Source organism: Triticum dicoccoides, chromosome 7B (assembly GCF_002162155.2).
Source record: "Triticum dicoccoides isolate Atlit2015 ecotype Zavitan chromosome 7B, WEW_v2.0, whole genome shotgun sequence".
Lineage (NCBI taxonomy): Eukaryota > Viridiplantae > Streptophyta > Magnoliopsida > Poales > Poaceae > Triticum > Triticum dicoccoides.
Window position 1 is genome coordinate 573,007,977 of NC_041393.1, and position 12,246 is coordinate 573,020,222.

Below are 12,246 nucleotides of genomic sequence, written 5' to 3' on the forward strand. Positions count from 1 at the left end.
AACTCTCCATTTCACCAAGCTACCAAATGCTTGCACTACCGATTTGTCCGCGGTCAAGCAAAGCCCTTGCCACGGCCTGGAAGCATCCGTGCGTCTAAGCCATTCCCACCTCAACCTTAGAGCAATGTCATGCTTGTGTAGGTCAATGACGCCTAGCCCTCCCATGAGCTTAGGCCTGCATACTCTCGCCCAAGATACAACAAATTTGCCTCCCTTGATTTCCTCAGTCCCGGCCCAGAAGAAGGCCCTACACCCTTTGTCCACTTTGTCAAGTGCCCATTTTGGCGCCTCCGCAACCATAAGGTGGTGAGTAGCCCGCGCTCTCATGACCTGGTTGACAAGAACCAGCCTGCCTGGTCTGGTCACCAGACCCCTTTGCCATCCTGGCAAAATGCGGAGTGCCGCGTCCACCATTGGTTGCCACTCCGATCTTTTCAACTGCCAAATGCTTAGCTGCAATCCAAGGTACTTGCATGGAAAGGTGGCAAGCTTCCAAGGCAGCGCCGACTTCACAATATCCTCATCCTCCAGCTCTGCTCGAATCATAATTGCCGCCGATTTAGCAAAATTTACTTTTAGTCCAGAAGCAACTCCAAAGATGGTAAGAGATTCTTTGACTAACTCAAGATCCGGCCGTGTGGGTTTGATGAAAAGAACCACATCATCCGCATACAAAGACAGCCGCTGCATAGGGCTACATCCATTGATGGGACTCATGACTCCAGCCTCATGTGCCTTGATGATGATATGCGTGAGGATATCCATGGCGATAACAAAGAGTAAGGGGGAGATCGAATCCCCTTGCCTCAAGCCTTTAGCATGCATAAACTTATCTCCCGCACACCCATTTACGATCACTCTAGAGCTAGTAGTAGTAAGCAGGGTGGCGATCCAAGCGATCCACCGCTCCGAAAAACCCTTGGCTCTTAACACTTTAAACAAGAACGGCCATGCCAAGGAGTCAAAGGCTTTAGTAATGTCGAGCTTGAGCAAAACTCCTTTAGCTTTCCTTATGTGAATCATCCTCGCCACTTGTCTCATGAGAAGGAAATTATCATGCAAGCATCTCCCTTTTATGAAAGCGGACTGATTCACTTGGACAAGGTCCCCCATGCGCGGTCTAAGCCTCGAAGTAAGGAGCTTAGAAGCAATCTTGGGCATGCTATGCACAAGGCTAATTGGCCGAAAATCGAACACCGAAGAAGCATCTTGGTTAAGCCTCCCAAAACCCCTCCCATTTCCAAGAAACAACTTATGAATAGCAGCCATCAGATCCATCTTGATCACTTCCCAAGATTTTTGAAAGAACAAGCCAATGAACCCATCCGGACCCGGTGCTTTATCAGAGGGAAGATCCTTAATGACTGCCCACACCTCCTCTTCTGTAAACACCCGGTCTTGCTCCGATAGATCCACGTGAGCGACTCCAAGACCCTCCAAATCTAGCGTGAACTCTCTAGCAACGTCCTTGCCCAACAAATCCTTGTAAGCGTTATAGAAGGCTTCCTCCTTGCCTTTCTGATCAGTGATAGTACGCCCTTCCATGCTCAATGAAGGTATGTAGTTCTTCATACGCCTCCCATTCGTCACCAAATGAAACAAGCGCGTGTTAGCATCCCCTTCTTGGAGCCAAGATATTCTAGACCTTTGTCTGGCAATGGTTCTCTCTAGTGATGCCAACCCAAGCACCAGTTGCTTCAACGTTCTTCTGAGCCATCTTTCCTCCTCCGTGAGCCTACGGTTTTCCATGGCGCAGTCGAACCGCAAGATAACAATATTTGCAATGGCAATCTGCAACTTGATATTTCCAATCTCTCTCTGCCCCCAAGCGGCAAGAGCTCGAGCCGTGTTGCGAAGCATCACATCCAGCCGCAAGAAAGGATCCGTGATGCTGTGATCACATACCCACGCCTCCTTTACGATATCCAGGAATCCCTCCATTTTAACCCAAAACTTCTCAAAACGGAACCTCTTTTTATAATGCATAGGCTCATGGAGTGTGAGATGCAAGGGGCAATGATCGGAATGCTCAGTGGACAAAGCTTGCAACAAACAATCCGGGTGATCAATCTCCCAATCCACTGAAACGAACGCACGATCAATCTTGGTAAGCGTGGGCATCTCCCTTTCATTACTCCACATGAACTTTCGCCCATGCAAGAAGAGCTCCTTGAGCGCATTGTTATCCACAAAACGCTTGAACTTCCCCATCATTCTCTGATCTAAATTTGCGTTATTTTTATCAGTCGCATATAAGATAAGATTAAAGTACCCAATCACGAGCCATGGCCCCAGACATAGGGATCTTCTCTCCGAGAGCTCATTCAAGAAATTAATCTTATGCTCATCCTCTTGTGGCCCATATACTACGGTAAGCCACCAAGGTGTCCCCTCCTTAGGTGAGACAAACCCTGTGATGCAATGAGAGTCATTGACAAAGTTTGTTACCATCACCCGAGTGGTGTCCCATGCCACAAAAATGCCACCTCTCGTCTCCGACGCCGGTAAATAGGTAAAACCATCATAGTTTGGTCCCATGCATTGCAGGATTACAAAAATGTTCACAACCTCTAGCTTAGTTTCTAAAATACATACAATCGCCGCATGCACCGAGTCTACAAATCCTCTAAGTGCCTTCCTCTTGGCCGGGTTGTTAAGGCCTCTGACATTCCAACACACCAACTCCAAAGCGTTGACAGACATCGGATTAGGATGACTCCAACACCGTCACAACCTTCGAACCTACTGCGCCATAACAGGCACATCCATCCCTGCCTCCCCTGCTAGATTAAGTGGTATGGCCTTCCCAAAGATGGTCGCGATGGCCCTCAGCCGTGGCTCCTGAAGTGGTGAATCGAACACCGTACGAAGCTGGCCTAGCGCGTCCTCAGACACGGCCAGATCCTCACAATCAAAACCTAAGGTCTTTAGCAGGACAGTTTCAGCTGCCGAAGCCTTAGTCTTCCTAGAACCACCGGAACAGACAGACCGAGTCGTGCGTCGAGGTGTGAATGAGATAACATCAAGCATTTATAACTTATTTCCAAATTAACTTGCTTTATTTGGAGGCAACTCCGACGCATGCAAAATCCAAATTCGTCATACACACACGTACATATTATTAGACCGCGACACTAGTTATAATTACAATACACACTTGTACATGATATTAGACCACGACAATAGTTGTTGGGTATTATTCATAATAAAAATATATACGTGTTGATGATACACCTAATGAAAATACACAAAAACATGAAGAACTATATCTAATAAAAACATACACGTACCAAGTGTATTATACGTAACAAAAATATACATATACCCAGGGTATTATATCTAATGAATATACACAAACCCGTGGTGTTATACCTAATGATAAAATACACATATCGCATGTTTTATACCTACTGAAAATATACACATATTGTTTATATCTATTAAAAATATACAAAGATTGTTGATCTATTATAAATATACACATACCAGATGTATTATATTTATTAAAAATATTAACATACCCGAGCTATTATACCGAACGAAAATATACATATACCCGAGTATATACCTAGTTAAATATATATCTAAAGTAAAATATGGACTAAATACTATCTTGTAGGTATCCAGTCAATATATATACCTAAAATAAAATATGACTACGTATATACCTAATTAAAGTATACACATACTCAGGGTATTGTATCTAATCAAAATAATACACATACTTAAGATACCCCTGTGTACGTTCTCGTACATCAAGAGAAATATGCACGCATACCCTCCTAAGTACAAATAGTTTTTGTATATTACTAATAAGTATCACATACCTTCATCTATGAAACATGGCAAGAAAGAGCAGACAATTAATCATGACACATTGATTATTGATTTCTCTCTCCTATTATGTCTCAACATGGAACGTTTCCATGCATGACATGGAGAGCCATCATTATAGCATTCAATTAGTGATTATATCATATTTATAACGATTAGCGGTTTTCTAATGAAACAACCCGTTACGATAGTGCGCATCTAAATACAATCTAGTGGTGAAAAGGCAAGGAGCCTAGGCACCTAGGTGTTCCAAACAGCCTGTGCAACAGTTTTAACCAGTACCTCTTAAAGTCCCCATTCTTCGAATTGCCGATGTCAGAATAAAAAGTCCCCTTGAAAACAGACAGATGGGCCGGCCTGTGCGTTTGGTCGAGTGTCACAATGAGCCACGGTATTCAAAGATGGGCAGCTAAACAGAAACACGAGCCCACTTCATCATCACAAAATAAAATAAAAAAACACGGCCGTCTTTCTTCGTCGCGAGCAGCCGCGACGTGAGATGCCCCGGGCGCCATGGCCAACCCCTCGCTCCGTCCGGCAGGCCACGGAGCTCCACGCCCTCCTCACCGCTTCCGGCCGCCTCCTCCACCAGCCCTCCGCCGCGCACCTCCTCAACTCCCTCGCCAGCTGCACTTCCCCCGGCGACCCGCTCCACCTCCGCTACGCGCTCAGCCTGTTCGACCGAATGCCCTGCTCCACCTTCCTCTTCGACACCGCGCTCCGCGCCTGCTTCCGCGCCTCCTCGGGACCCGTGCACCCAATCCTCCTCTACCGGCGGATGCGCCGCGGGGGCGTGCCCCCGGACGCCTTCACGTTCCACTTCCTCTTCAAGTGCTGCGCCCGCGGCGGCGCGCACGTCCTCCTGTGCCGGATGCTGCACGCCGCGTGCTTCCGTACCATGCTCCCCTCCGCCGTGCCGCTCATTGCGAGCCCTCTCATCCATATGTACGCTGAGCTTGGGCTCCCGGGCGATGCCCGCTGGGCTTTCGACGAGGCTTCCGTGAAGGACGCGGTTGCTTGGACGACGGTCATCAGTGGGCTGGCCAAGACGGGGCTGCTCGATGATGCGCGGCGCCTTCTGGCGCGGGCTCCGGCGAGGAACGTGGTCGCTTGGACTGGTTTGATTTCAGGCTACTCGCGTGCTGGTCGGGCCGCTGAGGCTGTGGATTGCTTCAACCGCATGCTTTCTGATGGCATTGCACCAGATGAGGTTACCGTGATTGGCGTGCTCTCGGCATGTGCTCAGCTGAAGGATTTGGATTTTGGATGCTCACTGCACATGCTGGTTGGGGACAAGAGGATGTTGATGAGTAACAAACTTGTAGTTGCGCTCATCGACATGTATGCCAAGTGTGGTGACATTGGCCGTGCAAGGGAGGTTTTTGATGCTTTAGGTAGGGGCCGAGGACCCCAGCCATGGAATGCTATGATTGATGGATACTGCAAGGTAGGCCATGTTGACATTGCACGCTCTCTGTTTGATCAGATGGAGGACCATGACATCATCACATTTAACTCGTTGATCACTGGGTACATCCATGGTGGCCGGCTTAGAGAAGCGCTACTTCTTTTCACGAAGATGAGGAGACATGGTTTGCGTGCTGATAATTTTACCTTGGTGGGCCTTCTAACTGCTTCAGCAAGTTTAGGTGCATTGCCACAGGGCAGGGCCTTGCACGCTTGCATTGAGCAGAGGCTGGTGGAAAGAGATGTTTACCTCGGTACTGCACTCTTGGACATGTACATGAAGTGTGGGAGGGTGGAAGAGGCGACTGTTGCTTTCAAACAGATGAGTGTGAGAGATGTTCACACTTGGAGCGCCATGATTGGAGGTCTCGCATTCAATGGGATGGGTATGGCTGCTCTGGAGCACTTCTTCTGGATGAAGTGTGATGGCTTTCATGCCAATTCAGTTACATACATTGCTGTTCTGACTGCATGTAGTCATTCATGCCTACTGGATGAAGGCCGTCTGTATTTCGACGAGATGAGATTGGTGCACAATATACGCCCCCAAATTGAGCACTATGGCTGCATGATAGATTTGCTGGGTCGCAGTGGACTTCTGGATGAAGCTATGGATCTTGTGCGGTCCATGCCAATGCAGCCAAATGCTGTGATATGGGGCTCCATCTTGAGTGCTTGTAGAGTCCACAAGAACGTCGATCTAGCTCGAAATGCTGCAGATCATCTTCTGAAGCTAGAGCCAGCTGAGGATGCTGTCTATGTCCAGATGTACAACATTTACATTGATTCTAGACAATGGGAAGATGCATCAAAAATAAGGAGATTGATGGAAGAAAGGGGTGTGAAGAAGACTGCAGGTTACAGCTCGATTGCCGTGGCTGGGCAGGTGCATAAGTTTATAGTTGGTGACCGATCGCATCCACGCATAATGGAGATTATTGTAACGTTGGACGAGATTAGACGCAGGTTAAAGTCAGTAGGATATTCACCTATCACGTCGCAGATAACAGTGGATGTCGATGAGGAAGAGAAAGAACAGGCACTTTTAGCACACAGTGAGAAATTGGCCATTGCATTTGGCCTCATTAGTCTAGCACCAAACCTGCCTGTTCATATCATAAAGAATCTCCGGGTCTGCGAGGACTGCCACTCTGCAATCAAGTTGATCTCAAGGCTTTGGAACCGGGAAATCATTGTGAGAGACCGGAGTCGGTTCCATCACTTCAGGGGCGGAGCATGTTCTTGCAATGATTTTTGGTGATTAACGTTTTGTAAGGCGCTGGTCCTGGTGTAAAGCTTGAAGGATGAGGAAACACTAGACATAATACTATTTCATCTTCAGAGTAGCTTTCAAGCCGTGGCCAAAGGTATCCTTTGTTCTCTTCGATGTGCCATTTAAGTTAGAGTGATTACTCATGTTCATCTTCTGAGAGCAATGGCCACTTTATCAGGAAAAGAAGGTCAGTTGTGTCAAACTGATGAATACCAGTTGGCTCACTGGAAATGAGCTCCTCTTCACACGGTAACATTCATCACACACATAGTCCAGGTGGAGATCGAACTGATGGAAGTGAATGTTATCCATGTTCTTCTCGTGTAATCTGTATGGCTGCCCTTGTTTCCTAATCTGCAGTTCTGTCACTTGTTGCCATGTTAATGAAGAGGCCAGCCCGGTGACTCCCAAGGGTAAGTAGGCCGAAGTCAATAGTCTAGGTGGGACATGTAGACTACTGAACAGGCCTGCCCAGTAACTCCGGTGGTTTCTTTCTTTTCTGTGGCATTTCAGGGTAAAAAATGTAGACAAAGGAGGTGGCGCATCCACGGCACCCTGCAGCCATGATTCCATGCTCGACGCTCGGTGAGGCAAAGTGGAATTCCTACGGCTTCCTTTCTCCCAAGGTCTGGAATTCACTTTTATGGAGCTATGAAGCACATGATGAAAATGTGCTGGGAAAGAGAGCTGCAAACATGCTGATAGATGGTGGGAGAAGGAGAGTGGTACCCAGGAGGAACTAGTCATCAATATTATTAAGGTAGAGCTGTGGATCGAACCGAGGCTGGCTAACCCATTGACCATGGTGCAAACCAGCAAGCCCCTGGGTGACTTCTCTAGATGTTGGGAGAAACATCCAGCCACCATTTTGCAGCTATTAAACTTCCTTTATACGATATTTTGGCAAAGAAATAAAATGCTGCAAGGATGAAAGAGATGCCATGCAGCTAAAGAAGCCAAGAAATGAAGGTCTTTTTTTTTTGAAATCAAGAAATGAAGGTTAGTGCCTAAGCTTAATCAAGACGCGCCCTGTAGTTTAGTGCATGAGATCAAAACCAGATCCACGCCATAGTTTGTTACCCTCTTGAGATGCCACCCCCCCAAACATCATATCTTGAATCTTCCTGTCTGAGTTGGCAAGAATCTGATCCTTGCACAAACCGCATGATTCTTCTTGCTGATCTTTATTTAATTATTTATATGCTGGGACAGTATCAATGCTAGTTGTATTTCAGATTGGTTTGGGCCTCGAATCTGAGTGGCCTGATCTGAACACGTCACCTGCCAGTCAGATCTCTGATTGTTCTGAACCTTGATCAATTCTTCCATGTTTGACTTAGGGATGGGAACTTGACTTGCCTTTATAATTTTAGCCTTCTGTCTTGATCTGGCTTCGCTAGTGTAAAGTTTCAACCCTTTAATCCGGTTTCTGTGTTTCTGATTCAGCTCCCTGCCTGACCATTGCAGGAAACTATCGTCTGCTTCAGATTCGGGTGCTTTGAGTTTGAGCTGTTGAGGCACAAGTTGAATGGGTTTAGTGGTGCAGGGAAGGGAATCGGATGGAGCATCTCAGTGTGGTGGGGTACAGGGGGATGGATACATCGCAGCATCGCTGGCAAGTCCACTGCAGAAACTGGTGTGTCTGAAACACATATAATGCGCCTTTTGTATATGTTTTAGTGAAAGCATAAATTTTATTCTTCACCAACAGCCTGGTTTCTGTTTTACGGTGTGATTGGATCGGGCCGATAATCGCGGGCCGAATATAGTAGTGTGCATTTGCTTGACTAAATACTACACCAAATAGTGGAGTATTTTTTTTTTCTTTACACTGAAACACAAAGGTGTATTTGTTCCACTGCTGCCTGTTTGCTGCAAGTACGTACATTCCAGTTTTCCTGTATACAACTAACCCTAGTAACAGTAACATGCTTGGTCAATCCAAACCCTTTCAATAGTATTTTTCCACTAAATTATTTACAGCGATCTATGAGAATCTCCAGTTCACCAAAACCTTTCTTTTCCGGAGTATGTTTGAGCACAAAGCACAGGGCACTGTATTTGATAGCAGATTCCGTGCGAAAAGCCTCATCACTAGCAGCGGATTAGGAATCCGGGCCCTCCTCTCCTCCTTTGGCCCGTTTTCTCCCCATCCACACCACTACTGGAATCGCTCCTCCCCTTTCTTCTCCCCCACCCCCTTTTCCCAGCTCCTCGCATAGCCAGCAAGACCGGATCGATCAGCCCGAGCCCCCTGCGACTCCACCGCCGCGCCGTCTCACCGCCGACGCCCCAGTCCCACGCCCGTCGCCGGTCCCGCTCTTCCTCGCCGCCGGGACGCCGCGCTCCTGCTGTTTACCCCCCACCCCGTCCCGGCCTCCCGCCGTAGGGTTCTGAGGTACGAGCTCGATTCCATACCCCCGGTGGCCCTCGTGATTTTCTGGGCGCACCGTCTGGATCCGCCCCGGGTCTCACCCCCAGGCTTGGTTCACCGGGCCTTTCAGGGAGAGCGGAAGGGGGCGGAGGAGGGGACTAGGGCCGGAAGAATCAGGGAGCGCCGGCGGCCGGCGGCGACATGTCGGGGGAGGACGTCCGCAAGGTCTCTCGCCAGGACATACAGCTCGTCAGTATCATCATTTCACAACTGACTAACACTACTTGTGCTTTGCTGCATTTTCCTGCTTCATGTCTCTCTGATATTTTCGTTTATTTTTCTGCTGATTCCTGTCCATTCAAGCTAGCTGCGGTCTAGGTCAATATATCATGCGTGGCGTGTGCTATTGCTTGTTGATGTTGAAACGCAAAGTCGCAAGCAACCCATATTTGTTATTTTTGCTTGTGGGTTGCGGAGCAGACTTTGGATGGGATTCCTTGCTCTTGTTATGGCATATGCTATAGTTAAAATTGGTAAGTGGTTGCTTGCATATATCGATGACTCATGTTGCTAGTAACTACTGGTGCAGGTCCAGAATCTCATTGAGCGCTGTCTCCAGCTGTATATGAACCAGAAAGAAGTGATTGATACCCTCTCCCTTGAGGCCAAGATAGAACCGAGCTTTACTGAACTTGGTAATGGTCTTTACTTTATACACTCAGATATATCTTTATCCTACTAGCTATGAGGTCTCAGGATTGGTAAACAACATCATACTTCATACATAATTGGCCAGATGGCTGAAACTGTGGGCAATTTCTTGTTTGCACAGAATAAATCAATGCTTTTGGTACAAACCATGTCTTCAAGAACTGTTATATGATGGCTAGTTAAATCTTCTGTTTTTAAAATAAACCTGGTAAAAAATGTTCAGTTCCCCTCCTTTTGACCTCTCAGAATTCATTAGTATAATTTTCGAACATAATGGAAACATCTTGCAAACCACAATATGTTCTCTTCATTTGTGCCTCCTTATGTATTTATGCCAACGGAGATATTTCCTAGTTCCCATTTGTGCCTTGAAATTGTGCAACTTGACGACACAACATAAGCACTAGCAGAATGCTTGTGTAGATGTAGAAGATTCAGTTGATAGGCTCATAATGTGGACTTTGTTGGCAAATAACACAAACAAGACATCATATATTCATGTTCAAAATCCCAATTGTTTGAAGATTGATTTGCATGAGCTGCTTTGTGCTGAAGGTTTACCAGTGGACTGTAGCTCCATTAGCATGATAACAGACCTACTAAAGCCCTGTTCGGCAGTCATCCAGCTCCATGGAGCGCACGGAGCGACCCTTCGGCCACTCCGAGAAAATAGGCTGCGGCCCGCTCTGCTCTGGCGCGGAGCTGTGGAGCGGAGAGCTGCCGAACAGGGCTTTAGTAGCATACATGTGAAAATGTTTGAACATGCTAGGTGGAACTGGCATGGATAACATTCCCCGAACTTCACGAGCATTCTCTTTCATCTCTCCAAAATATTAAATCTCATTCTATCTTGTAAGTTCTTTTCAAATGAGTAAATTGTATGATTGGTCCCCAAACTTATGGCATCAGTTCACCTGGGTCCCTGTACTCTCGAAGTGCACTTCAATGCCCCTAATGTGGAATAATTTGCTAACTAGCCGTCCTAATCCCACTTCTGTGTCTTCTTTTGTCAATGTGGCGCACCTGGTGGAAGATATAGCGTCCATGTTTTTTGCGAACTTACTGAAAACCCTTCTGGCCTATATAAAGCTCATCAAAGCCTTCTCTTTGACCCCGTTCGGTGTTGGAGCTTTAGTTTGGCTTAGGTGAGTGAATCAAACACTGTTTCCTTGATCACCAATAGGCAGCACACCTGGTTTATTAGGACCACTCATTTAAAATGTTCAGGAAATCGCTAACTGGTAACTGCTCGGCCGGCTGGCATGTAGGGGATTAATAGGTGAATCAGCCAGTTAATTTGCTGATAAATCAGTTAATCGGCTACTTGGTGACCCACTGAACAGGGATTAATTGGCCAGTTAACTGATCTATCAGCAAATATTTGAACACTGCTTATTTTCATTACAATGGCTAGTGAAGTTTGAGTGGAATTGCATCCACCAGGAAATTCAACATTCAGTTTGAGTAAAGATAGATCATAAAGTAATTGGTAACATATATCCTGTTTGTGGAACACAAGTCACAAAATATGAATCATAGCATCAACTCTGTAAGTTGTAATAAGCTGCCAGTGACTTTCTGAACTGGCAATAGGATTTGTTACTGAAAGTGCATGTGTAACTACTAACTAGCAAGCAGTGGGACACAAAGCTCCATATAAATCTAATACTTAAAAATATTAGCCAAGCCAATTATGGGCATAGTTTTTATGCCATAGTGAATCTTGTGGTGACCGACTTTGTTCATAACTCTATAACGCTTATGGCGTATGACGAGGCGACATCATAGACATGCCCTGACTTTGTGTGGTAGCAAATTAGATCACTACATAGAAAAACCTAGCTCTGTATGACAAGTTGATAACTAATTAATTCACTAATTGAGTTGTACATGAGTATACCTTGTTGTTGGCCATATAGCACACACAGTGTTCTTTCCACTTGCACCACTAAGTATACTAAATGTGTTCAGTTCACAACTCCACATGGTAATTAGCAATGAGCAAGATTAAATAAACAGAGAAGATGCACTGCACTAGCCACTGCTCACAGATATACTAGCAGTACACGTGGATTGCAATGAGCAAGATTAAATAATCAAAGCCAGCATGATTAAAATATGCACTGCACTAGCACTACATTTCTGCATATATACTAGTGCACAACATGTACGGAACAGAGGAGTTTTGTAGAGGAAGAAACAGAGCACATCGCAGCAGAGGAGGAGGAGGGCATCGTAGCATAGGGGAAGAAGAGGCAGGGAGAAGAGAGGGGAGGAGGAGGAGGAGGGAGGGGTAGCTTGCCTCGCCGGAGTTGGCTCTGAAGCTAGCCAGAGAGGTGTGCTGCACCCGCGTTGATCTGTGGATCAGTGGATGGGGACGGAGCGAGGTGGAGCTGATGCTCGCCTCCGTCCTGGAGCTGGGCGGAGAGGAGGTGATGGACGGGAAGATGCGCCTTCGACCTGAAACTGGGAGGAGCTGTATGGGGGATGATGGGAAGAGGCGCGCTGCCCACCACAGCAAGGTCAGAGAGAAGCCCGGTGGCCTATTCTCTCTCTCTTGGATCAGAGAGAAGCCTGATACCCGCCC

General features: G+C 46.7%; 2 protein-coding genes across 5 annotated transcripts in view; both read left to right on the plus strand.

The window, feature by feature from the left end:
- Positions 1 to 4,287: 4,287 nt before the first annotated feature.
- LOC119342199 (pentatricopeptide repeat-containing protein At4g21065-like) lies at positions 4,288 to 7,299 on the plus strand. 2 transcript variants are annotated; one of them, XM_037614048.1, is made up of 4 exons: positions 4,288 to 6,668; positions 6,753 to 6,850; positions 6,935 to 6,987; positions 7,088 to 7,299. In XM_037614048.1, the coding sequence occupies exon 1, from the start codon at positions 4,334 to 4,336 to the stop codon at positions 6,560 to 6,562; it is 2,229 nt and encodes a 742-aa protein (XP_037469945.1). In that variant the 5' UTR covers positions 4,288 to 4,333; the 3' UTR covers positions 6,563 to 6,668; positions 6,753 to 6,850; positions 6,935 to 6,987; positions 7,088 to 7,299. The 2 variants fall into 2 exon arrangements, with proteins under 2 accessions (XP_037469945.1, XP_037469944.1); XM_037614047.1 differs by having other exon boundaries at positions 6,753 to 6,987.
- A 136-nt stretch (positions 7,300 to 7,435) lies between these two features.
- LOC119342201 overlaps positions 7,436 to 12,246 on the plus strand; it is a 7,571-nt gene continuing 2,760 nt past the window's right edge. The window contains exons 1-3 of one of the 3 annotated variants that reach the window (XM_037614049.1): positions 7,436 to 7,573; positions 8,042 to 8,210; positions 9,538 to 9,643. In XM_037614049.1, the coding sequence (XP_037469946.1) occupies positions 8,103 to 8,210; positions 9,538 to 9,643 (214 nt within the window). In that variant the 5' untranslated portion in view covers positions 7,436 to 7,573; positions 8,042 to 8,102. Of the gene's footprint in view, positions 7,574 to 8,041; positions 8,211 to 8,707; positions 8,973 to 9,078; positions 9,198 to 9,537; positions 9,644 to 12,246 lie in introns of those variants that run through there. The other 2 variants (XM_037614050.1, XM_037614051.1) reach the window with 2 other exon arrangements.